The 26,824-nt window shown below is 44.7% G+C and overlaps 1 protein-coding gene across 1 annotated transcript in view; it reads right to left on the reverse strand.

Annotated features, from left to right (window-relative positions):
* Window positions 1–26,824, reverse strand: part of Cacna2d3 (calcium voltage-gated channel auxiliary subunit alpha2delta 3) — an 827,632-nt gene that overhangs the window by 174,795 nt on the left and 626,013 nt on the right. Inside the window, exon 18 of the mRNA XM_052190624.1 lies at window positions 5,733–5,816. Within this exon, the coding sequence (XP_052046584.1) occupies window positions 5,733–5,816 (84 nt within the window). The remainder of the gene's footprint in view (window positions 1–5,732; window positions 5,817–26,824) is intronic.

Here is a 26,824-nt window from a genome sequence, read left to right on the forward strand (position 1 = left end):
TAATATATATTTTGATTTCTTGATTTTTCAAAGACGAAGTTTTAGACATTGACTATGTCATTGTCTATAGTATTACATCCCAGTAGCTAGCTCTTTTATATACTTCCCATTCCTGGGATCCAGAACCCATTGGAAGGTGGTATTCTGTCCTCACTATCAGAGGAAGGAAGAGACTAATGGCCAAAATGCATTTTGCAAGGCTGGGACATTCTTCTATCTTAATGGGCTGTGCATTGCAAAGAATTCTGTGCACATAATCATGCAAGAAGTCAGTGGCACCCACACATGAGGGAGGTCCACAGAGCACAGACAAGATCAGTGAGCAACAACAATCCTGTCTTCCCTGCAGAAAGTGGGAAGAGCATGGCCATTGGTGCTGCTCTGAACAGTCTTTGAACTTGCCACTGCCTGGATTTGTAATCATGAACATCTGGGGGAAATGAAAAGGGCTTGGTAGAGGAAAACTTTAAAAATAATCTTTGTGTGTCCATATGTTAGCTGATTAAGCTGTCATTAAAAATCACATGCATAGATGCTTGACTTAACACACCCAAAGAAAGGCAAGGAAGGGACACCAATGGTGTGCAGTACCTTTTATGCTCTTTATCAGATCTTGGGCATCTGTACGTATGATATGAAGTGGCCACAGAGACAATGCTCATCACAATGAGATGAACACCAAAAAAGGCAAAACCCCCTCTAGGGATTTAAAAATGTAGCTCCTGATGGGATACACACTAGTACCTGGTTCACACATGCTTCCCCGGAGTCGTCAGGGGTCCTCAGTTTGAGTGACCCATCAAAGTACCCACTTTTCTAGTATCATGTTTCAATCAACACTAGATGCCCATTTCATCTGAGATCTACTGCTCTTCCCTCTTAGGAAGAGCCCACTGAAGAATGCTTTCCCAGAAGATAGAGTGGTAATCGGAGATTGAGTCTCCTTATGTAATGACAGCCCATTCTCCTGGTGGTGAATTATTGTCCATGTAAGAACAGGGCTTTCACCTTTCAGAGGCCTGATCTTCCAAGTCCCTAATTAAAAGTTACCCAATCAAGCCCAAAGATGGAGGGATGTGAGACAGGGCAGGTAAACGGCTTCCTTTACCAAGAAAACATTTAACTTCCAGTACATGAAGTTAGCAGGTACAGAGAAGCCCAGCCACAAATCCCCTTCCTTTCCACATCAGCTTAGGTTCACAGGGGATCGGGTTCAAGGGATCAAGCATGAGAGTCAGAAAAAGAGAACACTGTGTAAAGAAGAATAAAGGCCTTGGAAATATGAGATCAAAGGTCTCAGAATATGTCCCAGTGTGACAGACCCTCACAGGGCTTTGGGAAGAAAGGGCCCTGGAGACACTCAGAGCCCCATCCAAGAGGCTGATGGGAAGAAGTATGGGCTTTCTGAGGGCAGTAGGAGAGAGGCTTACATTGCAACTGCATAGGTTCCAGTTGGGTTAGAAACAGAACCCACAATGCTGTGGCTCTAAGATTGATAAAGATTCAGAGCAAGGTAGCCCCACATTCTATGGACAATCAGTCAGGGTTGTAGGAAATAAAAGATCTACATGTATGTTCAAACCACAGACAACTCCAAGAAAACTGATTCTTTACAAGGGCCTCTACACAATTTTAAACCTTTTGTGCTTTTCTTCCATAGGTGGACTTTTTCCTGAGACTGCATACCTTCACTTGAACAATTAACATATGTTCAACTAACAATGCAAACTACATTGAATTTGCTCCAATTGGACATATGATTTATATGCAGTCCCTTGCCAAAGTAGGACTTGGTAGCTCATTTTCAAAAACTTTTCTTGCTGCAAAACTGTGTAGGGGGTTCACTTTACTTCACAGTAAAATGTCACTTGCAGGCTGGAGGATGGCTCAGTGTTAAGAGCAATGGCTGCTCATCCAGAGATCCTGAGTTCAATTCCCAGCATCCACATGGCGACTCCAACCATCTATAGTGAGATCTGGTGCCCTCTTCTGTCTGATGCTCTCTTCTGTCATGCAGACAGACATACATGCAAATACAGAACTCATATACATACATAAATAAATCTTAAAGAAACCACTTTACTTGTTTGCCCATGACTGTGAGGCAAGAAACTCAGAGACGACTTATTTAGATGATGGTGTGCCTGTTGAACAGTGGGAAAGTGTATATGTGTCTGCCATGTTTAGACCACTAGGAGCCAAGAAAGGGTTCCTCTTCTCTGCTCAAAGAGCCCGCAACACCATCAGAAGGATAGACATTTACTTTGTAGTCTCTTTGTAAAAACTCACCACATGTCTGGGATACCATATGGAATCTTCAGGGACTCTGTGACTCTAGGGCCTTCTCCACAGCACACTAAAGTGGGTGTGTCAAGGATACAGATTTAGGGCCAGATAGCCTGAGGTGCACCTTAAGACTGTGTGATGGTTTGAAAGAAAATGGCTCCCATAGGCAGTGGCACTATTATGAGACCAGGCCTTGTTGGAGTAGATGGGGCTCTGTTTGAGGAAGTGTGTCAGGCCTCTAGGGGTGGGCTTTGAGGTGTCAGATGCTCAAGCCAAACCCAGTATGGCTCACTTGCTCTTCCTGCTGCCTGCTAATCCAGCTGTAGAACTCTTGGTTCCTTCTCCAGCACCACGACTGCCTGCATAGTACCATGCTTTCTGCCATAGCAGTAAACCTCTGACCTATACGCCAGCCCCAGTTAAATGGTGTCCTTTATAAGAGTTGCCATGGTTTCGGTGTTTCTTCCCAGCAACAAAAATGCTAACAAAGACAGACCATGACATAAGTTCTCTGCCTCAGTTTCCTTAACTGCAAAATGGGGATAATTCTTGACGAGATTGTAATGAGAAATAAATGAGCTCATCATTGTAGCAAAGGTGGAACTGTGCACAAGAAAAGTTCCTTATTTGGTAGCTATTGTGACTTATATGAGCCTTTTCTATTTTAGAAATAAGTATGTTTACTGTGGAAAGTTCGGCAATGACTAAAGTGTAACAGGAATAAAACTGAAAACCATCCTTAATTCCTTCAGCCATCTCCAGGAATTTCAGTCCTGGAACCATATTCACACAAACAATAAAAACAGACTCATCAAGTTGTATTTATATGCATTTGTGCATTCACATTCTCATTCACACCCAGACATTCATTCAAATATGTATATAACATATATACATACACGTATATACAAATGTATGTGTATATATATATCAGTAATAATCAAAGTAAAAGAGACTATCAAGTCAAGAGTTAGACTGAAGGTGGGAAGGGTAGAGGGAGAATGGTTAGGAAAGGCTGGAAGAAGGAAATGAAGGAAGGAAAATAAAAATTAAAAGAAAATTAAGATACTTTTTGTTTTAATTTTGTTTAGATTTTTGTTTCCCCGGAGGTGATCCTCATTGGTTACTCAGACATTGCTGACACGTGGGTCCCCTAAATATCTGTCTTTTCACAATAATTGACACGATATGTCACTTACCCTATAGCGACAACAGAAGTCACATGCACACTTCTCTATGTGCTCTACTTTCCTCTTGTGTGTGTTTGTATGTGTGTCTGTATAGGTACATGTATGCACAGGTATATGTATGTACAAGTGGTTGTATATGTGGGTTTGTACACGTGAGAGGTGAAGACCAGAGTTTAAAGCTGTTTTTTATTCATCAGAGCAGAATCTCTTGCTGGGAACCATTAGATGAGATCAAGTTCTTCCTCCCCAGTACTGAAATTATAACTGGAATTGCAGCCTCTTGGCCAGACTACTTTGCAAAATTTTTAAATGACATATGTGATAGTTCATCAGTTTTGGAAGTATGCAACAGGGTCTATGTTATAAATGTGCTCATTAAATTATGCAAGAGCCTGGCTGTCCATGAGACATAGGATGCTCTGGTCAGTTTCTCTGCATCCAGGCAGACTTCGCTGATGTGGCTTAGAAAGCTCTGCTTCCATGGTCCTTTACCCATGTTATCCTGAAGCCTGTCTTTCAATACTTATTTGCAAGCTTCTACATTAGCACATGGGTATATGAGCCTCTGTGCATCCCACAGAACAATGTGTTACACTGATTTCCAAAATTCTCCAATAGTTCCTTTCGGCACAGATCCACAGGAGAGAAGGTAGCTTAGGTTTTCCTATGTCAAACACATTGGTATTAAAAGAACTTATGCCTTTGGATTCTTGCCACAAGAACACAAGTCAGAGGTCAATTTTTATATAAGAAGAATATGGTAATTCTGAAAGTAGACAACTAGAACCCAGCCCTATAAGTTAGATGACAGTGAAGTGCATGCTGGGAATCTGATGCTTGAACCTCTACTCATAAAGAAAAATGAGATAAGGAGATGAAAATCATTTCAGAACCATGACTAACAAAAGGAGATGTCCATCTCTTACCCCCACTCTGCACCACCCCCCACCCACAAGACTAGCAGAAGCACGGGGGATAATAAAAGGGAAATGGGACTTGGGAAGTATGGGTTAGTATGACCAGTTCTATCTTCCTCAGTGATTACAATAGAAAAGATGAAGAATCCTGTCTATGGTAAATCCCGACACTTTTAAGAAAGAAGCAGAGAGTATCCTGTGAGGTCAAAACAGCATGGGAAATGGGGACCATGGAAGAGAAAGTGGGCAGAAGCTCCTCTCAAAGAACCAGAGTAGGAATGAGCACTGTGATCCCAGAGGGCCCATTCCCAGCATCCTCACGTAGTCACACGATGGTATAAACACTTTTTTTAAACTTTCATTCTACCAGTATGTTCAAAGCATCTGCGAAGACAACCATGGGGGGAAGCAGTAAGGGCCACACATGAGAGACAGTCAGTCAGTGTCCACACAGGTGAGATTTGAGTCCCAGCAATGTAGCTGTCCACAGTGGTGCAGGGGTTTGGGCAGAGCATATGAGGTGCAGTTTATCACAAGAACCCAGCAGGATCCTGGTCACAGTGCTTGAGGAAGAGAAGGCAGCAAACTCTTCCTGGACATTGAATCTCCATGATGTCAAAGCAGTGGCAGATAGGAAAAGAAGGGCAGATGAGGCAGTAGCTTTTATTGAATGGCAACTTTATTTTGTCTGAGCTTGGGTTTAGCCAGACAGGGCTAGGTTAAATTTCTGAAATAGATATGTCTTTTGCATTTTATGGGCAAGGGAGAAAAACCTGAGCTTTCTGCTAGCTGAGGCCATTCAGGGAGCAGAGGCTATGAAAATGAAGAAAGCGACAAGGGCGTTAGGATGCCAGCCCTGTTTCTATAAAGCAAGAGGAGATGTCAAATGGCTTTCTGCGACAACCCTTGGAAAGGGTAGAAGCACAAGACATGGGAATTGGAATAGAGGTAGTAATGGGGCTGGGAGTCTGACCACACATGGGGAAAGTGGGCCTTCAAACTCCTCTGCTGCTCTTTGGCAACAAGAGTTGTGTCCATGTAAACCTAACAAGTTCATTCTGTCCATCTGGGAGCCTGCCTTATTAGCTGGTGGATGACATGTCTTTGTAGATGGTTAGTCAAGACCTGACAATTATACTGGGGATGAAGTGGAATGAATCAGCTGCAGAGGAAACCAGAGCCTGCTGAGCATAGGCTCAGCAGGCTGGTAGGAGAGCTATATAGCTCCAACTATAAGGGAAGGGTATGTTGTCTTCATAGCCCTCTCTGGACCAGCCTCTGGGCTATCATTTATGGTCAATATTGTCCTTGGTGATGAGGTTTGCAAAGGGTCACTTACCACATCGTCCCGGTCTTCCCACTCAACTTCAGAGAGATCCACACTGCTGTAGTTAGGTTTCCTCCGCTTTTTTCCTTCTTCATACTAGCACAGGGAAAAGGAGAAAGACAGACAAATGGTCATAAAGCCATCAACCTGGGCATCTTTATCCTCCTAGGACCTGCTTGCTGAGTGTGAGCTATGAGGAAAAAATGGGTACCTGAAATCAGTGCTCTGGGTGGCAATGTACGGACTTTAATGCCAGCCATGGCTTTTCGTGTTTCTTCCGATTTGGAGAATATAAAGGTCAACTCTTTGCTTGGCATACATTTGTCTAGAGAATTCCTTGACTCTAAAATGCCAGGTGCAAAGAATATTTATCTCACCCTTGGAAGGAATATGTGAAGGGTGAGTAGACCCATCTCTCTTTAAAAGCTGATGAGCACAACCCTTTGGGGCAGAGGAAAGAGCTTCCTATATAAATTTATCAAATCTTGCCCTTTCCCCTAAACTTCATAAACTTCCCTTCTCAAACCTCCTCCAGGCTTCTCAGCTGAGATATAAAATATTGGTCTCCACAGTTGGCCTTGGGCTCAGCATCCGGAGAACGCGTCGCAGACTCAGAGACCTCCTATTTGCTACTGGCCATGGCAATGCTGAGCTAAGCACAGCTCCTTCACCTGGAGTAGATGTGAGTATTGGGAATCACTGCCAGATTTAATGGCCATTAGGGCATTTCTCTGGAAAAGCTGATGAGTGCATTAATAACTGGGGAGCGCTTTTACTTTCCCCCTCTAAATCACCAGTGTTAGTCAACCAGCAAGTGTACCATTTTATCGACCGGACATTCTTGTGTCTGGATGTTTGTGTGTCTTGAGGCCTTTACTGCTGATTACTGGGGTGTTTATAAGGTAGGAAAGTCTGCCCTCTGCTGCAGGCTAGGGATAAGCAAGCACTTCATAAGTCCATAGTACACTGACATAGTTGTATATCTATACAGGATACATATATAGAGGCATACCCATTTTCTTTCTGTTCTTTGACTCAGTACTGTTTTTATTAAACAATAAAACTAAGAGGGATGCAGGGTCAGTCTAAATATTTTAAGACCCCAAATTGTCATTTAAGACATTGATTGGTGATTGCAGACACAGTTACTAAAGGTAAGCCAGACCCAAAGGAGAAACCTTTGCCACTTTAGAATCAAACAAATCTACAATGGCTCTCAGTACAATCAAGGGGACTGTGTCCAGGAGGGGTGGTTCTTACATCACTGTGGTACCAAACAATGCCAAATGTTTCTCCTGAACTCTTTATTCCCTGCCAACTTTACTTTGGGGATCCTACACCATCTCTAGAAAGTCTCCCTCACCGCCTGCACCACCACCACCCAAGGAGGCTCCCTGCCTGCCTTCAAAAGGGCATGCTGTCAACCAGGATGACAACCTCGTCTATGAGGTTTCCAGTTAACGAGACATTCACCATTCACAGTCACTTTTATGACATGAGATCCACTCCAGATGAAGAGGAAGGAAAGTGGTTCTCTCGGAAGTCACTGTAAACGATAGCAGATTAGCAGTTGGATCATGTTAGGGAAAGTTCCTGTGTGCATGGAAGCTGGGTAAGCCAGCCTTGCTAAAAGCAGAAGGAACAGGAAGGCAGGCAGGAAGTCAGGAAGGAAGGAAGGAAGGAAGGAAGGAAGGAAGGAAGGAAGGAAGGCAGGAAGTCAGGAAGGAAGGAAGGAAGGAAGGAAGGAAGGAAGGCAGGAAGGAAGGAAGGAAGGCAGAAAGGAAGGAAGGAAGGAAGGCAGAAAGGAAGGAAGGAAGGAAGGAAGGAAGGAAGGAAGGAAGGAAGGAAGGAAGGCAGAAAGGAAGGAAGGAAGGAAGGCAGAAAGGAAGGAAGGAAGGCAGAAAGGAAGGAAGGAAGGAAGGAAGGAAGGAAGGAAGGAAGGAAGGAAGGAAGGAAGGAAGGATGGATGGATGAGGGAGAGGTTTGGGTCTGAGCCATGAGCAGGAGCCACAGGGGAGGTGTATAGAATTCTAGGACTCAGGACCCTCCTTACGGGAAGACAGCCTGACAGTGCTTCTAAACCTCAGATACCGAGGCCACTGGCTTCGAAACCTATTACAGTAAGAACCATTCTCAACAATTCCAGGCAGCCCAGAACTTGACCTTCAAAAGCATAATATCACAGATTATTAGGTTGCCTGTTGACAGGTCTGAACCATTCTTCTGTTTTGCTTTGGAAAAAGGAATTCATCATTTGGTCACTTAACAATGTTCCTTTATTCAATTACTCAGGACACACACACACACACACACACACACACACCATATATACACACACATTGGATACCTTGGTGATGGCAATGTTCTTGCCATGCAAGTTCTGATCCCCAAGATTCATGTAAAAGTGAGATGCAGTACATTGATACTGGGTATGGGGACAGAGACTGGCAGATCATTGGAGCTCACTGTCTAGCCAGTCCTGCTATCAATGAACACCAGATTCTATGAGATATCCTGCTTTAAAAATGAATAAAGAATTACTGAGAAAGATACCCATTGTAGACCTCTGGCTTCAGAATATACATATACACATGTGCACTCACATCTACATGTTCACATGCAAAGCCCATGACAAATACATGCATGTACCACATACATGCAAAGTGTAAAACAGTAAATCCAGATAGTCAAGCATTACCCCTCTCTTCCCACAAACTTACTTATAGCATCCCTACCTTATTTTTGCTTCTATCATTGCCTATCCCCACATCCCACAGTTAGGAAGATGAGCTCTGACAAGCTAAGTAACAAATGCAACAACAAAATCAAATAAGATCATATAGCCAGCATGGGGAAGGACACCTCACCACCTGCTAAACCCTGCCTTAATTTCTCTGTGTAAGCCTCATGTTATTTTGGCTTTTGTTAAATTTAAACTGACTCTAAGGTCCTCAATACAAAACATATCCTTATCCTCAAAATATGCACAGGATTTTGTCAGAAGAAAAGAGTATAGAGGTACCACCATTGCCCACCTCACACTGGATGTCTGGTGCTAAGTCAGCCACTGAGCTGCTTCAGCATTTCCCACTGAGCTGTAAAGTAGGGGAGATGGAACTTGCCAGGAGAGGCAGGCTAAATCCTTTTCCACCTTGGCAGCTCATCCCAGACAGTGCAGGAGTGCTTAACCTGACTCTTTACGCAGAGTTGGGCACTCCCCAATTCCTCAAAAGGAAGGATACTTCAATAATTCTGTCACTGTCACAGGCAGGAGGTGTTTGCTGACTATGTTGGCATCACACAAACATGACCAACTGCCTCCCTCTGCTATGTCGATTACAAGTTGGGGGTCAAGACACTCGACAGATATCTGTAGTTGCACTAAACTCAGCTCTTTTGAGGTAATATTTACAAGAGAGAAATCTGTTTAAAATCCTTGGCCTTTGCTTTTCTTTATTGGAAATAGGGTTCCACACAATCCAAGTGGATCTTGAATTGGTTATGTAGTTGAGGATGGCTTCGAACTTCTGATCTACCTGCCTCTACGTTCCAAGTCCTGCAAATGCAGACTTGAACCATTCTGCACAGATTGTGTCTGGGGGTTCAATGTAGGGTTTTGCATATTGTAGGCAAGCATCCTACCACATGAGTTACATCTGTACCCTACCACGTACACCCCATCTCCAGACTTTCATTTCCTTTTATCACCACTCAAGGGACATAGGCCAATACACTAAGAGCCTACTTAAGAAACTGAGAGAGCTGAGCACCGTGGCTCATTATAACCCTAGCACTCAGAGTGAGGCACAGGCTGCCATGAGTTTCAAGCTAATCTGGGATATTTAGTGAGTTCAAGAAGGAGTGACACCCTGCCTCAAAAACAAGGGAATGGTGAGAGAGACCATAGAATAAAGGATCTCCCAGCACAACGGTCCACCAGTTGCTACACTGTGCAAGACCCTACGTATCAACCTCACAGAAAGACACAGAAGTGGGAGATACACCCTCTGAAGCTCCCTTTGATAAAGGGCCCTCCTTAATGGCTGCCTAACCATTTATGTACAATGGGTCTGAACAGGTGAACATTAGAACTTAGGCATCAGTGAAGCATAAGGATTCCTTTAGGCTAGCAAAAGAAAACTCAGCTGACTATGGCATAGCTGAAAGGGGCCAAGGGCAACAAACAGACAGTGGCACGATGACTTCAAACCTGCCCCAACCTTTTCCTCATTAAGAAAGCTTAGGAGGTGAGGAAGTAAGCCCACTTACCCATGCACTGGCCACACCCATTTCACATATTTTCTAGTGTAAGTACCTACGTTTTCTCGCAGGTACCACTATTGTTGGGTCATCATTCCAGAACACAGGAATTAGTTCAGAGATGGGGACATAACCTACAGTAATGCAAAAGAGACACTCAAAAGACTCCATTTGGGATGCTTTCTTGCACTGTTCCAGAAAAGGTAGTTCCCTATGCCCAGGCACTACTAAGGTTGTGAGATGTGAACTTGGAACATCTCATGGCCACCTTGACCTTTAGTTTAAGACATCCTCGGAATGAAGCCCCTTGTTGTCAAAGCAGTGGGAATGGAATATGATAATCCTGGACCACACTGTGCCTGAAATGACAGTCCTGGGGACATATGTATACCTAGACCATACTTGACATCTTTGCCCCTTTGGATGTGTCAATGTATGCTTCCCAAATTGACCCCTTTCCTTTTAGAGACAGGGTATCCATATTAGTCCTGGCTGGTCTGGAACTATGTAGACCAGATTGCCTTCTGACTCACACAGATGTACCTGCCAGCCTCCTAAGGGCTGGTGTTAGTGGTCAGCACCACCACATCAGCCCATGCCACACCCTTCTCCTAAAAATAATCTTGCCTGGAGTTCCACGCATCAGGTGATCAGATTGTATACACTGAATACCTTTCCTTTCTTTATGCATGAACTAATTTGAAAGATCATTTACTTATTATATCTATGTGTATGTGTATATGTGCATGCTTGTCTGGGTTTATGTGCACCACATATGTGCAGGAGTCTACAGTGGCTAGAAGAGAGTGTGAGGTCTCCTGAAACTAGAGTTAAAGGCCTTTGTAAGCTACCTGATGTGTGTGCTGTCAATAAAAGAACTTTTCACCACTGAGCCATCTCTCCAGTCCAATGCATTCCTTTAAAAAAAAAGTACATTTTTTGGTGAAATATTTACAGACTTCATAACTTTAATGATTATTTAGGAACATCCGATTTATAAAAAGCCTTGCTGCCACCGAGATGCACTTCTGTGCTTGAGCAGAGCTCAGTTCTACATGCTATCTCTCCATGCCTCCTCCAAGCAACAGTATAATAGTTAAGCTCTGGATGCTCACACTCTGAGACTGGCTCTCCCCTCCCCCATGCAGCCTCTGTGGGGGACAAATCCCAGGCCTGTCTCCCCAACTTCCCCTCCTGGGTCCTTGTTTGTAAGGAGCCCATTACAGTGCCAGGCATTGTATATGGCAATTGTTAGTATATCTATAATCTGTAACTTCCTTTGAAAATGTGATTAACGAATCACAAACAGTTTCCAAAGGTTTATGAACACAGTCTTGGAGCCACAGGTAGGTCTGCAGCTTTTGGTGCCTGCTTTATGAAAAAAAAATATGTACGGGAGAATTTAATAAGGAAAGATATTGTGTGCTATGAAATACTTTGAGGTGGAGTTTCAAATAAAGGCCAGATGTAGTGAGCACACAAACAGGCTTGTGGCTAGGATGAAGGGACAATAAGACACCCGTCTTTGGAGCAAGTCAGAACTCCCCAAGGGCTTGCTTGAAGTGCAGTTTTTAATGGTCTAGGTACAAACTCCTTCTGTGTTACCCGCAAACTGGCATTGGAAGCACAATGAGGTCGGTCAAGGTGTGGCCATTCTGACTTAAAGAAAAATGACAATGGCTTTGCTTCTCCAGTGTTCCTTTAGGAACAACCCACACATATACTTGTGGTCTCTGTGCAACAAATATGGTATGGGCCTAATCGATTAGGTGCCCATGCTTCTACAGGCTACCAAAATAAGACAAATAAACAAAAACCAAAGGAAAGAAAGAAGGAATGAAGGAAGGAAATGGGGAAGAAGACACTATACCTAGGAAAGTACCTTCTGGATGAGGGTATGGTCAACCCAGAGTCTGTCATCAGAGGGCTGTTTCTCGAGCTAGGCTGGCATGACCTTCCCCTGGTGAAGACCTCCCTCTCTTTCCCTCTCTTCCTCTCCATCCTTTACCCATCCCAGACCCCCAAGGCTAAAGAGACATTTCAGCAGGGACACAGGCATCTTTCTCTCCTGTGGACAATCATCTATTCACTTTCTATTCATCTAGGCAGCCCACATGCTAACAGGTTCCAAATGCTTCTGCGGCCCTGTGCCAATTATGACGAGTCTTAGGAAGACCTAGAAGAAACTGTTCCAGAGGGTCAGTGCCAACCCAGGGGGTCAGTGCCAACCTTCAAGTTCCTCACTATTCCTGGCTCAGACTCCTTCAAGGTAGGCTGTAGGAGGGCAGCTAAAAGCTAGGGCCTGGGTGCTAGACCTTGCCAGCCTCCATGCTTCATGAGCCAGGAAGTGCTGTTCCTACCTCTGAACCCCATTGCCCTCCTCACTAGATGGAAGATACAGCCCTCAATTCCCGGGGATGCCTTGAGAAGCACCAAAAATAAATGTGACTAAACCCAACCAGAACATCACAGGCTCTAACAAATTTCCCCCTTGGCCAATGTTAACGACCACTGATTTCTAAGGTAATGAGACCAGTATCACACAGTGCCCATCCCCAGTGAGTGTACTCACAGGATAAACTGGTTCTTAATACATCAACTGCTTAATGGGAAACATCAGTCTGCATTCTCAAGGCAGAAGAGAGGCTCTATCTCTTCTGTGGCAGAGTGGCCTCTCTTCCCCTATACTGCTAGAGTTGTATCTCATCCTGCCAGTGGCGAATCAAGGTCTCTACAGTGAGGAGTCTTTGGGAGGTGGATCCCATGGCCTTTGTCAGCCCCAACTCTCCTAGGAACCAGTGGCAGAGACTACAAATGCATGTCACCCTCTAAATAACTGAATCCTTTCTGTGTTTCTTATTTTTTCCTATCTTCCTATATTAGTTGCTCCTTGTAAAAAGTTTTGAATGAAACAGCATTGCAATTAAATATACCACCCACACCACCTCTACACAGGGTCAAGGAGTGAGGGTTGTACCTGGGTCTAGTTTACAGTGTCTATTTAATTCACCATGATTCCTGTTGGACCCACAGACAAGTGTCTACAGGACTGGAAGATAGCATTTGAACTGGAATTTCCACCCAAATCATGCTACCCCTGTGGTATATGACTCTTCAGTAGCCTGGACTTCCCCACCAACAATACATACATATGCATGACACACACATCATACCCTGGTATAAATGCACATGACTCTGTTTTGGAGATGAAAACCTCTAAGCCCTGGAAAGATGAGAAGCCCAGACCTAGGGCCACAAGGGTGTGTCTCACAGCAACAGGGAGTTGAGAGGGGCAGTGGGGGGGCATGTCCAGACAGAGTCTCTTCTTCTTCCTCAGAGGTTCCCTGCTCTTGTTAATTAATGTTTTTAACTGTCTTGAAGATGAAAAGTTCTATGCACTTTCCTGTAGTTTGATTACAAAATCCTTTTGATGGCTGTAAAACTAAAATGGCTTAGGTGTTTAAAAAAACAAAAAACAAAAAAGCCAACAACAATTAAAGAGGCTACTTTGAAATCCCAAATGACCTTTATCTCAACCGCTGTCCTCCTAGAAATCATGAGTCACCCGCTGTGGGGGGGGGGGGGGGAGGCCCTGGCACTGCCATGATTTTGTAGGTCAAACGTGGCTTACTGTACCATGCCTGGATTAGATTTAATTCTCAAGAAGCCAGTCTGTCTGGTTATAGCAAGCTAGTCAGAGACATTAGAATATGCTCAGTAGCTTGACAGGAAGGATTGGGCGCTGGGAAGAGAGGCAGCGCTAGGCCTGGTGAAGGAGGTAGAGAGTGCAATGAAGTCAGCTGCTAGAAGAAAAGGCAGGACAGGGTGGCATGCAAGTTAAGGGGACAGCTAGCACCCAGGGGACACTTTCTCTAAGTCAGAACACTTCAAGACAAATCCCAGTGTAATGTTAGATGCTAGAGGTCCTCCTAAATGAACTTGAGAATTTCTGAGAGTTGCACTGAGAGTTGTGTGGCTATGTCTCCTTCCAAATCCCATTTCATGAAGATTTTCAGACACCTCCATGCCATTAAGAGGTACTGTCTGGGGTGAATCCCTTGTGATTTGGAAGCTAATCTGTGATATCTGGCAAGAAACATTTTTTTTTAATTTAGCATTTTCCCATTGCTACATTAAAGATATCGGAAGACCCTAGGGTATATTCAGCTATCACACCATTTTAAAGGGGTCTAATTGGCAATCTGATTCTAAAGTTGTCTTGACAACACAGAAACTTTCCTTATCCACACAAATATGATCTCAAGCTAGTAGCACAGGCTCTGCAGCTAACCTGTTCTTTCCATAGGAGGCAGCAGCTAGCCATTTGCTGGAAAGAGAGTTCTGGGTGTGGCTAATTTCACCCAGGACTGTAAATCAGAACCTAGACACCTATCAGTGCCCAGAAGTGTTTGATAAGTGCAAACAAAGGAACAAAACAGATCTACCAATGAAGTGTAGCGGGATGCTGTAAAGAAGGGACAAGAGCTCCTCCCTTCCCAACCAAGCACCTAGTTGATGCTGGGTAGCAGCAGTTCATATCAAAATGCCCAGCTTCACCAGATAAGCCTGTGTCTCCACATGTGAGATTGTTATCTAGGAGGATGTTTGGGTTTATGGAATGGGAGCTTTGGTGTGGTTTTCTTTGCCCAGTAAAAGTGCTAACAATATCTGTGAGGGATTCATACCTGTGACCACCTTTTCCTTCTAGCTAGTCACTCTCCTTTCTCACCTGGGCAGCCCTTGTTTCAAACCTCCCTGGGAGCTGCAGCCTAAATGGACATGCAACACTCTGTCTGACGTATGCTCTCTTTGCTAGCTACGCTCTGACCTCTAACCCTGGGCAGGTTTCCATCCCATCCATCAGTATCCCTTCTAGTCTCACTGGCCTGATGACCCAGCAAAATATTTAGCTTTTGTTTCATGAGTTACTCTGTTTGTGTGTGTGTGTGTGTGTGTGTGTGTGTCAGTGTCAATTAGAGTGATGTGTCTTTTAAAAAATGTTTTTGGATACATGGTGGTCTGAATAAGCCCAAGAGATTTCTTATGTGATTTATGACTCACAGAAAAGCCAAGGTCCCCTGCAAGGTGGCCTGAGTTCTCACAGTCTTTCATTGCCAGTGACCATGGAAATGTGGGCAGAGCTAGGATGGGAGAACGAGAGGATGGGCCAGCCGGCTAGAGAAGCAAGCTACCACAGCCATGGATTCTTCTCACTCCTGAGTGCTTTGAAGCTGAGTCACTTCAGGCAAGCCATCGGCTTATTGTCAACCACCAAAACAGTGCTCCCCTGGAAGAGGCTAAGTGCTCTACAGCAGTCTCTGCCTGAATTCTTCCTCTCTATCCCACTCCCTAGTTTCAGACTGAGGGATTCTTCTAGAGCCAAAATCAGAGAGCTTACCAGTGCTTGGTACAGAGTCATCATGCCCTATAGGATGACAACTAATACTCGGCATTTCTCGAAAGTTCCATCACTGGGCCTCTGCTATTATTACCCATCTTTACCACTTCCTTTTCTCTTTATAGTCCCCCAGACAGACAGAGCTGGCTGCTCAAAAGGTCACCATTACTTCCACCTTCTGGTCTGGTACCTCAGCCCGTCTGCTCCTCAAACCCTTGACTCTAACTTTTGAGTCAAGTGCTTGATCTCTCACCCCCATGGACTCAGCTGAAATGCATTCCTGTCTGAACTGGATCTAGTCAGGGTTAGTTTAAAATCTCCCTTTATAATCTCAGCCTTGCTTGGAGGACCCACTGTGTGATACAGGACTCTAGCTTGCTTGCTTCCTATATTGGCTTTGAAACATCTTAGAGAAGGTAGCTTTCTCTTGTGTGCCACTGGGTGTGCGGTTCTAAGAATTGCCTGGCCTGGAGTAGGCTCTCCAGGAAACAGCGGTGTGAACAGGTTAAGGATGTATGCTCCGTGCACCTGCATCGTGGTGACTGCATGCTATGGGCATCCAGAGAGTCTACTCATTTATTCCATATAAGCCTTGTAGGAAGCTTCGTTTCTTTTCTCATTTTCTCTGGAGAGACCTGAGGCCGGAGGGTTAAGGAAACACACCTCAGGTCACACAGCTGACAGCGGCAGAGCTGACACTTCAGAGGTGTCAGATGTGGCTCTGTTCTATGAAGAGGCATGTGCTGAGGAAGATTCTTGTTCTAAACTGAGGTTGTTTAGACCCAGTGTCTAACTGAGATGCATCATGATGGTACAGGAAGGGGACCATGGCATGATGGATATGGCTGAGTTTATGATGATCAAGTTTTAAAGTCTTTTAAGAGTCTTGCCCCTCCCACACAACACACACACACACACACACACACACACTTATGCAGTACACACAAAATGATATTTTGGTATACACCAGGGTAAGCAAGACACACTGTAAGGGAAATCTAAACCATATTAATACTGAACCTACTACTATGATTCACATAATGTCAAAAGCCCTCTCTGTGCCTCTCCCAAATCTTCTTGGGGTACACCTGGAAACCTGGAGGTTCATGGAGAATCAGGCCATTTTACTGATTTTCAGGACACATGGTACTCTGAAAACCCTCATATCTGGGAAGTGGTAATACAACTTAAGAATGTTTGACTTAACACTTATGAATAGTTCAAATGAATCCCTTGGTCTAATTTGGTACGTTTTTATCTGTTTATATTTCCTGTTCCAGGGGGATGAAGCTCCACTCATTTGGGCAATGGTCTCTGCTTCCAACTGTGTGTCAAGCCAGGTCCTGACTCAAGATAAAATGGCCCAAGAATAATTTAGCAGAGTAGCATTAGTATCTTTGGTAGGATTTTAGAATGTGTGTATGTGTGTTTGTGTGTATGTGTGTGTGTGCCTGTGTATGCATGTGTGTGTCTGTGTATGCATGTATGCATGGCTGTGTACATGTGTGTGAATATGTATGTGTCTGTGTATGCATGTGTGACTATGTGCATGTATGTGAATGTGTGTTTGTGTGTACAAGTGTGTGTAGCTGTGTGTGCATACATGTGTGGCTGTGTGTTCATCTCTGTGTGTCTGTGTATATAGTTTCTTCTAGTTGATGGCTTAGCTTCATCTCTTATAGGACCCTATGTCTTATAGGACATAACTCCAGCCTAACCTGGTATGAACTATATACCTTGACCATGTAGACATTGGTTTTGTCGTCTTTGGGACCATGCTACAATCTGGATGTGAAATGTTCCCAGGGGCTTGTTTCAAAGGTGTGGTCCCTAGCTTGTTGTGATATTTTTGGAGGTTCTGGAGATGTTAAAAACATTAAGCTTCCCTAACGGAAGAAGGTCACTAGAGGCAGGTTCTTGTCCCTAACCTTTCCTCATTTCCCTTTTGTTTCCTGGCCACCATGAGGTAAGCAGTTTTGTTTCCCCATATCCTGCCACCACCATGGCCAGCCTCACCTACAACAAAGAGCAGAGCCAGCAGACCAGTGACCCAAACTTCTGAAACCATGAGCCAAAATACATCTTCCCTTCAGGGGTTTTCCTCAGTGATTTTTGTCACAGTGCTGAAGATATGGCTAACAATCAGAATGCCACCATGCATTATGTTAAACATCACCTGAGCTTGCTCTTCTGAGCCTCTCAAACTTCCAGACAGAGATGAGTACAAGAAACAACAAATCTAAGATCTTAACTCAGCACTCCACCTATGGAGTTGTTAGGCCAGATCATCTTACTGCCTCTGGATGGCTGTTACTCACGTAGAGTTTAATTTAGTACAAACCTCAGCTATAAGCCAAAGACCTGCTACCAGGCATTGTCCTACTTGGCCAATCAGCAGAGGGAGTAGGTCAACTGGTCAAGGAAAGTTGAAAGGGACAGGTAAAGCTGAGAAGACCTCAATTTGAGTTCTTCTGGGTCAGACAATTTCCTAGCCTTAATAATCTAAATGGTTTGGTATTTGCTTTCATCCGGTGAACATTCCAAAGGAATGTAGAAATGGTACCTGGGCTGTATTTTGGAAATATATTTGCTTTCCACGTGGTCAGTAAAAGCTAAGAAAAAAATTTAAGAGCAGGCTCTTCCACCAAAGGGAGCCACATTTCAGTGGTGTGATGGGATTAAATTATTGTGTCCCCAAAGCCCGATGTCTCAACACTTTTATTTGCATTCTTTAGGTCTTATCATTCAGGATTATGTAAAAATGACAGCTGCTTATAATTATTTGGGAGTTTGTGTTGCAATAATTAAAAACATCTGCCTTTATCTTTCTGCTACCAGACTTAACCCTGCGAGGTTGGGTCTACTGAACTTCAAAGAGGGAATCAAGAAATAAAAGAAAACTCCACATATTACTAACAAATTTTTAGCGATTCATTTAAATGTATAACCAGTTATTGCAACAGCCTTCAAACCCTTCATTATCTTTTAAATATATATAATTTGGGACTGCTAATTAGATAGCAATTTAATGCTCTCATGGGGATTCAGATGCAAGGTCTTCCTAAAACATAAACGCAGAGGGATAATTGTTGGCAGTCACATGATTGAATTCTTCAGTTATTCAAATAAGTGTGCATGTGCACTCACACAGTGAAAGCATTTGAATATTCTGCCCTCAAATTCATGTGTAGGCTTTCCAGGGCCCTTTCCTACTAGGAGGATATGTTTGGGTGATCTAGTTCACTCAAGCTTTCTGGAGAGAGCAGACAGGACCCTTAGGAGAAGCCTAATTTCATTTGGCCATCTTCCTCTCCTCTCAGAGGCAGAACAGATAGCTCCTGTTCCTTTTTCAGGCGAAGCAGGGTTTCTTGGAATCTGCAGTTCTGAAAGCTTCGATGCTTACCACTCTGGCTTCTCTGCACTGGTGTGCTTGCTATTGTCTTCCTAGTTACAACCAAGGAGTAAGTACAGAGAGAGGAGGTGAGAGTCACATTCTGCCACAAGTTTCTACTTCACTGTCTTTCTAGCCTATGAAGATGGCCCTTTAAATTGCATAAAGATGTGCAGCCCATGAAGCAGCATGATTGATCAAGGAGATGACATTGGCTCTGATAGAAACCAGCACGCAAGCTTCAGCCTGGAAGTGTGGCTGGGGTTTGCATTCCTGGCCCAGGTTAGTAGTTAGCAGCTGAGGCTCATTTCCCTCACTAGGGAAAGGAGGTGCAGACAAATCTATAGGAATTTTTAAGAGATCATTATTCAACACATTGCCTGTAATTACATTTTGATGAGCTTTTTATTGCTAATTTATCATCCAAGATGGGGCATTCTAGATATGAAATTAATCTAGTAAAACAGAGGTCAAAGTGTGCTGAGTGTAAAGAAGAGTACTGGGGATGGGGGGGCATCAAATGATTTCACCCAAACATAAAGCAGATATTCTTCCAGTGCCTACTCGTGACTTTTAATGCTGCCCAATAGACTTAATTTTAAACTTGGATCTCAGAGCAAATGAGCAGAAGAGGAATGATGGAGGTGCAGGTGCTGGGAGCCTGGGCTGAAAGGAAATGAGTGTGACCATGGAAATGCAGAGGGTTGGGGGGTGGGCGATGCGCCCAGGGTGGCACAGCACTCTAGTCTAGATCAGATTGCTTTTAAAGAGTTATCAGCACAGTTAAGCAGACCTCAAGACAGGTTCAGTGCAATGTGTTTCCTTCCAGAGCTGCAGATCCAGCAGGCACGTAGACAGGCATGGCACCACTGTCATGCCGCCACTGGAGGAAGTGGAGCTTCGTTTCCTGGGGGAACTATGGGGACCCAACATCATGCATACACCTGGGAGCTGGGTTCTTCCCTGGGAGACGGTGTCTAGTGTTTGGCTGTGCTCAGAAGCCTGGTGGGATGTTACTCATCCCTCAGCACACTGGCCTTCTGTGTGCCTAGGACCAGAAGGCTACAGACATAGGGTGCATCGTCACTGGGGTGCAGGCAGCTGCGATGTATACATACAGACACAGATTGACAGGGAGAGGAGTAGGTGTCGGTAGTGGTAGTGACTGCATCATCAGGAGCCGGTAGTACAAGTAAAGATGTGTCCATGAACCTGCTCTGGAAGTCTGTCCTGAATCCATGGTTAGACCTCCAGGTACTTTGGGTATCTCCAGGCTTCAGGGTCTTTGCATATGCATGGCTTAAGCTTAGCATGGTCCAAGCTCCACAGCCCGGATGAAGATTTCCCCTTCCCCTCCCAGATGTCAGCTTACAGTACCTGAAGAAACTAAGAACACTATCTCTGAAGACCCAGACAGACAGCTTCTCCTCCTTTCCCTTTCTTCTCTCATACACTCAGTGAGTTTTTGTTGTGGTGGTTGTTTGTTTGCTTTGTGTTTTTGCAGAGCATATTATAAATCTGTCATGCATCTTGTTTATCTTATTTATGTGCTTAATGACAAAACATATCTTCTCCATAAGAGGGAAAGTACCAAATATCAGGGGGATTCTGGTTTCCTGGCTTCTAAAGGAGTGAACAGCATGATAGGGTTTCAACAAACATACATCTCACAAGGGAAGGAGAAGCAGAGACGGAAGCATCTAGTAGCAAAGTCCCTCTTCGGGGCATCCCATGAGCCCTGCGCTATTCCTAACCTCAGCCAGGCAGCAGCATGAAGGGTTCATTTGTAGGCTGCAGACCAGCTCTCTGCAGGCTTCCCCAGCTATGTGATCCACAGGTAGAGACCAAGCGCTTGCATAGATGCCTGTCAGTACTGCTACTCCTGGAGTCTCTAGTATACAGCTTCACTGTGCTGTCTCCTTTGAGCCCAGGTCTTCCCTTCATATTTAGTTTCATTCTGTCTCCTTTACCAGGCACCTCAGCAGGCCTTTATGTGTGAGGGTGAATGGAACAGAATCTGATTGGTGGCCTCCGTTTACTTGCTCTGACTGGTAGATTTGTTCAGACATCTATCATACAGTAGGAACCCACACTCTATGGCCCCTGTGAGAAGCCTAGATGGGCAATACTGCAGTTGGGCTAGAGTGGGGGGTGGGGGCTGCAAACTTCCTGAGAGCAGGTATCAAAGCCAGAGCAGACAGGAGGATTTCAAGAACAATAGGTCAGGCTGCTTTGGTATCTGCTAGCAACAGATGCCAATTCTTAAATGTTTACCCAAAGGGCAGAACTCATTGAAAGAAAATGAGAAAATATATTTTCTACCTGGACTGTGATGAGACATGAAGGCATAAATAAACAGCAATAAAAAAATATTGGTAAATAGTCTTTCTTTTCTTTCTTCCTCCCTCCCTCCCTCCCTCCCTCCCTCCCTCCCTGCCTGCCTTCTTTCCTTTTTTTCTTCCCTCTTCTATTTTTCTTTTGCTTACCTTACTGTAAATGAGAAATAACCTGTCTGGTCCTACTTCGGCATGTCTTGTGGCCCCAGCAGGGAGCAAGGACAGTAAGGGACAATGATGGGACACCACAAAACATCTCCCATAAAGCTGATGGACAGGACATCAGAAACCACAGCAGCCCAGCCGTGTGGTTCCCTAAAGCTGAGATGTCGGGAGGCCTTGGCTCCCACTCTGCAGGAAAGAGGGTGGGTCGCAGCTACAGGGCACTGGAGCAAGAAGGCCACTGAGAAAAACAGAGTCTGTGGATTTAGCTTGGGCACAGCCCATCTGGCCCCGACCGCACCTATGCTAGAATAAAGGACAATCTCTGTGACCTAGCAGATGAGCATTGGGGGACAAAAGGGAAACACAAGACAAAAGGGAAGGGGAGCACACACAACTTCAAAACTGAAGGAATGAGATGATGACAAGTCAGGTCCACTGTCACGTCTGACTTCTGTGAAGACTGCCCTAACTGTACCTTCTGACAGACATGTTTCTTGGTGCAAGGACCCGATTTCTTTCCTCTGCAAATATTTCATTTATTTTTCTTTAAAATATAACCAGATATAGTAGATCCTCACACTCAGGTGGCCTCTCTGATATGTGCTAAGAGGCAGGATGCTACTTGAACTTAATGAGTCAGTTTGGGCAGGGTGCTGCTCGCCATTAGAAGGCTTCTGACATCTTGGGTCGTGGTTGCATGGTTGTTATTGGTTCCACTTGCTCGACACTTCTAGCACCTGAGGGTAATATTAAAGCACATTATATATTCAAAACATGGAATTGACTCCCATAGCTCATCTACTAAGTATTCCAGTGCCCACCTAGTCCCAGGACCGAGAAGCTGTGGGCTTGAGTCTTGGAAATTGAAACGTAAACATCATTCAACCTGGTAAAATGCAAGTTCTCCCAGTAAAGTCCTTTATTCCTTAGATCAGAAACTAAGCTGAGAATTCTCACTCAAGGACCCAGGCCAGGCAGTTCCCAAAGTGCCCATGCATTTCAGCAAGAAGCAAACACACACAGATGCAAGACTCTTGTGTCCCCACAGCCAAAAATGCAATTCAGAATGAGGCAGCACCTCTTTGTGGTGGGTTTATAGTCTCTTTTTTTTCCCTTCAGGGAACATAATACTTTGAGCAAATATAATTTCTAGGCATCCATTAACTTTTTTTTCTCTTAAACTAGTGCAGATTTAACTGAACCTAAATGTGGTCTCTCCTCATCCCTGTTCTGAGGCTGTACCCTGGCCAGCAAGACACCATTTGCTTGGGAATCAGCACACAGTGATTCCCGTGCGCCACCTACTGGGAAATCTCCTTCAGTTCATCAGCCCCTGGAGAGCGGAGACCAAGGAGGGCTGAAAAGAGACTACAGCACTTGCTTCCAGATTTATAATGCTCTGCTCTACCAAATACTCCCCAATAGACCTTGCCAGCAGAATGTATCCTCCTAAGACCAGAGAGAAGCCATTCCCAAGTTCCCCAGACCAGCAGTCTTTGTCTTGGAAGCTCTTTCGAATTTCAGGGCAGCCAGCCTTGAGAAAGGCTGAGGTGCATCTGTACACCCATAGGTCTTCTTGATCATTCCTGCTGTTGCTATTGGCGAGGGCTTTTATGGTGTGATGAGCATTTCCTAAGCAGAAACAGCCTCCTAACTGCCCAATACTCTTCCACCAATGGCACATTTGAGGCAGCAGCATCTGTGGGATGTCAGCAAACAGAAGGTCAGGGGGCAGAGGGATGACCGACCAGGGCAGGGCTTGACAACCCACATATGCACCGACATAATGAGGACTGAATGTTTAAAGGAAGCACATGTGGCACCCACATTTCTCATTTGCTGTAGGAGCATAGCACCCAGACTCCCATCATCTGCATCCTCTGTCTGACTCTGTGTGGTAGCAAGGTCCAGCAAAGGGTGACAGAGAAGCTAAACTCATAGACAGATCCCAGCAATCAGTGACCCAAACAAACGGAGGCAGGTACATGCTGGGGAGCTGGAACAAAGCACAGGGCTTCTCCAAGGTGGTCACCAAGCTGAGAGCTAGAGAAAGAGAAAATCACACACACACACACACACACACACACACACACACACACACGATCAGATTCTGGGTAAAACAGCTAGACAGGGAGAGGCTTGGGTATAATTTAAAGAAGGGGCAAAAACTGGGGAAAAGCCAAACCCTATAAGGGTCCTGCTTAAACATTATACCACTTAAATGGCATCTGTCCTCATGACCCCTTAAAAGACCTTTGGAAAGGTTGCTGGACAGAGGAACAAGCTCTAACCTCACTTCTACCCAACTTCTGATTCACCAGCTATTGGAGATACTCTCTAATTAGTATAACATACATTCACTCACAGCATGAGAGTATCCACTCATTTCTATAGGACAACACCAAATGACACATTTATTAGCATGTCTGCCTCTAGATTCATGTATGCAATAACCTACTCCTATAAGGGCCCATCTATAGCCAATGTACAAGGGCAACCAGAGCTTAGAAGAATGAAATAGAATGTGCATCTATAAGACAAAGAAGCAATATGATGACATATAGGACAGGCTGGTCAAGGGTGACACATGGGTGGCATGGGAAGACTCAGGCTGCAGAGCACCAGTGGCTGGAGCACTGTGGGAAGGTGGAGGACTATAGAGTTTCAGGAGATGGCCCTGTTATCTGTAGAGTTCGGCCTTGTTTAAGAATTAGCCTGAATTTTCTAGAAGAGCATAAATAATGTTTGCCTCCAAATAGCCTGATTGGCTACCCCAAAACCTCAGCTTCTCCCAGTGTGGATAATGCCTTCCACACACTGGTCACTGTGACACAATTCAGTTTAGGAGGTCCACATGGTCTAGGAGTAAACCCGCATGGCTGACACAGTCTGTGCTTCCTGGCCAAAGGAGAGTCCATCTGCTCTGGCTTGCAGCCAGCTTCTTGTGAATTCTAGCAATCCCACTTCCTCCGCAGAGGCCAAGCTCAGCACGTGAGGGCGTGGGTGGGCATGACTGACCCCTGCTATCATTATTACTCATTTTCTCGTGTGTGTTTTCTAGAAACTTCCAACATGCCCATTCACATCTTTGGCCAGCAGAATCTCTGCCAGTTGTCACAGCTAGCTGCAGCTCTTGAGGGGTCGACATATTGATCCTAAGTGAGATACGTTTAAGTGTCAAATCTCTATCTGATTTCACAGACTACTAGGAAAGAATATGCAATGTTGTATTAGTTATTTTCATATTGATTATATGTTCAAGCACCAACGATTTGGAGACAAGCTAAAATATTCTTAAACTTAATTTCACCCATGTCCTCCTTTGCTCTTAGATGTGGCTACTGGAAACTGTTAAACAGCACAGGTGGCTTGTCTTGTGGCTCACAGTGAGTTCTTGCTGGACAGAGTCTGACTATAGCTGCACCGGAATTGCCCTAGAAGTCAGCCACGCCCACTCTCCAGCCACTCCTGCCGCCCACTTCCTGAGGAGCCACTGTAGCCCAGTGAACGTAACCCATCTGAGGGCATCTGGCCCAAGGCTCCTGGTTCAGACACTTTTGTGAGATGGAGAGAGTCCCAGCATCCCTCAGTGCCTTGACTTTCCATTGTGGTACTTAGCTTATTCACAGAGCACTCCGGGTTATCTATCCACCAGGAAGAGTTGCCGAGGATAACATCTAGAAATACACCTTGCTCATCCTCCCACTCCCGACCTTGCAGAGGCCATAGACTCTTTTAAGGTGCTTATTACCTAGGCTCACCATTCTATCTGTCACATGAAAGTTATGACATGTGAAAAGGACCCAGAAAGTTGCCCTTCCCATAGGGAGGAACCAGCACATAGCCAGAGACATACAAAGTAACAACCACACTAGTAGATGGACCCAGTGTCCTTAGTTCTTTATATTTACATCTAACTAATAATCCTTTCTTATTAAATCTTCCCTTCCCTGAAGCAGAGTACAGCTCAGGCCTAGTATGCAGCAGACCTCCAATGACAAGAAAAAGATGATAACTTACCCAACCTCAGTAGTCTGTCTCGCATTTATCCAAGAATGGTCCATGCGATTGATCAATACATTTGCATCCTACATAGAACCTGAGGCTAGAGGTGTGCTTCAGTTTATAGAGAGCTTGCCTAATATGGGAAAGGTTCTGGGTTTCATCCCAGCATCGCATTAACCAGGTTTGATATGTACCCAGTACAGGGGAGGATCAGATGTTCAAAGCCAGTCTAGTGTCTGTGAGAACATATCTTAAAATGATTGAAACAGATGCAGGGGGAGATGTAAGAGACAGGATATATGATACAATCCCTCCAGCATCTTCCCTACCTCCTGGGCCTCCAGACACAGAACAGACAGCATTGGACTGATTGTAGCATGAGCTTTGTGGGAATGAGTCCCAGATTTTGTGGGCCCAAGTTTCCCCATGGAATCCTGTCATTGTTGCAGCTGCATTAAGGGACCTGTTTTGTGTTCCCTTGAGGATTCGACCAGGTCCACATTCTAGGCTTCCTTGGGGGAGTGTGGAGGGAGTCACTTAAAGGTCCTTGTCTTGTATAATATAGAGGCAGTCAGATCACCAAAACCCTAACTAAGCTAAAGGTCATGTTAAAGACAGTCCATTGCAGGCCAGTTTGCCCTTGGTCCCTTAAAAGAAAAAGATGCATATTCAGGGCTCAACATTCTAAGAAACATCCTAATAGAGAAGGAAAACCAAAAGACTACAAAAAATAAAATCTAGGAAGCACAGAGAAATATTTTTATAAGAATGGTGAAGGCCACAAGGAAATGCAGTAGCATAGGCCTGTACTCCACAGGAGACATTTCTCGGGGTATGAGTTTAATCCCAAGTGCTATGCTGGGTTTCCACCTCCCACACCAGAAACAGGAGCAGGCTCTGTTACAGAAGGCCTTCTAGTCTACTGGAAGGCAGTTAGCCATTTCAGCCTTCTATGTAGTACAGGGTAAGTCTCATCCAGAACCTGGCAAGGACCTTTCATTTTGACATGAGTAAAGCCATCGGAAGTGACAAATTGGTGGCAAGGAGGTGTGGGGTTTCGGGGGGAGACACTGACTGGAGCAGGACAGGGGCAGACCTGGTTATCATGAGGGATTTCTGAATAAGCTTGGGTAAGACTCCTGGTTTTAGAGACATTTCATGATTCACACCCAAATCATACAAGATGAAAGAAAATACTGGATAAAACCAAGCCAAACATGAAGTTTGGGGGAAAAGATTTTTATTGGACAAATTAGAAAAATATTGGTGCTGTGTTTTAGAGGAAGCCACTTCTTTCATCTGGTTGCAAGGGCAGGAACAACCTCCGTGGCAGACAGAAGGAAACATGGGTTGTGTGAAGAGAGCTCTTCCCACCCTCTCCCGGCTGGCCACAGCCCATGCTCCCATTCACCATGCTAATCTGGCTGCCTTGGCCAGAACAGAGGGAAAGGTCCACTTATAATGACTTCATTATATGTCTGGGATTGAGAGGAGGCAAATGGGACTTGGGTGAGGATTCCTCGCCTGAGCCAGTCAAGGAAGCTGCTAA

Source organism: Apodemus sylvaticus, chromosome 8, assembly GCF_947179515.1.
Source record: "Apodemus sylvaticus chromosome 8, mApoSyl1.1, whole genome shotgun sequence".
Classification (NCBI taxonomy): domain Eukaryota; kingdom Metazoa; phylum Chordata; class Mammalia; order Rodentia; family Muridae; genus Apodemus; species Apodemus sylvaticus.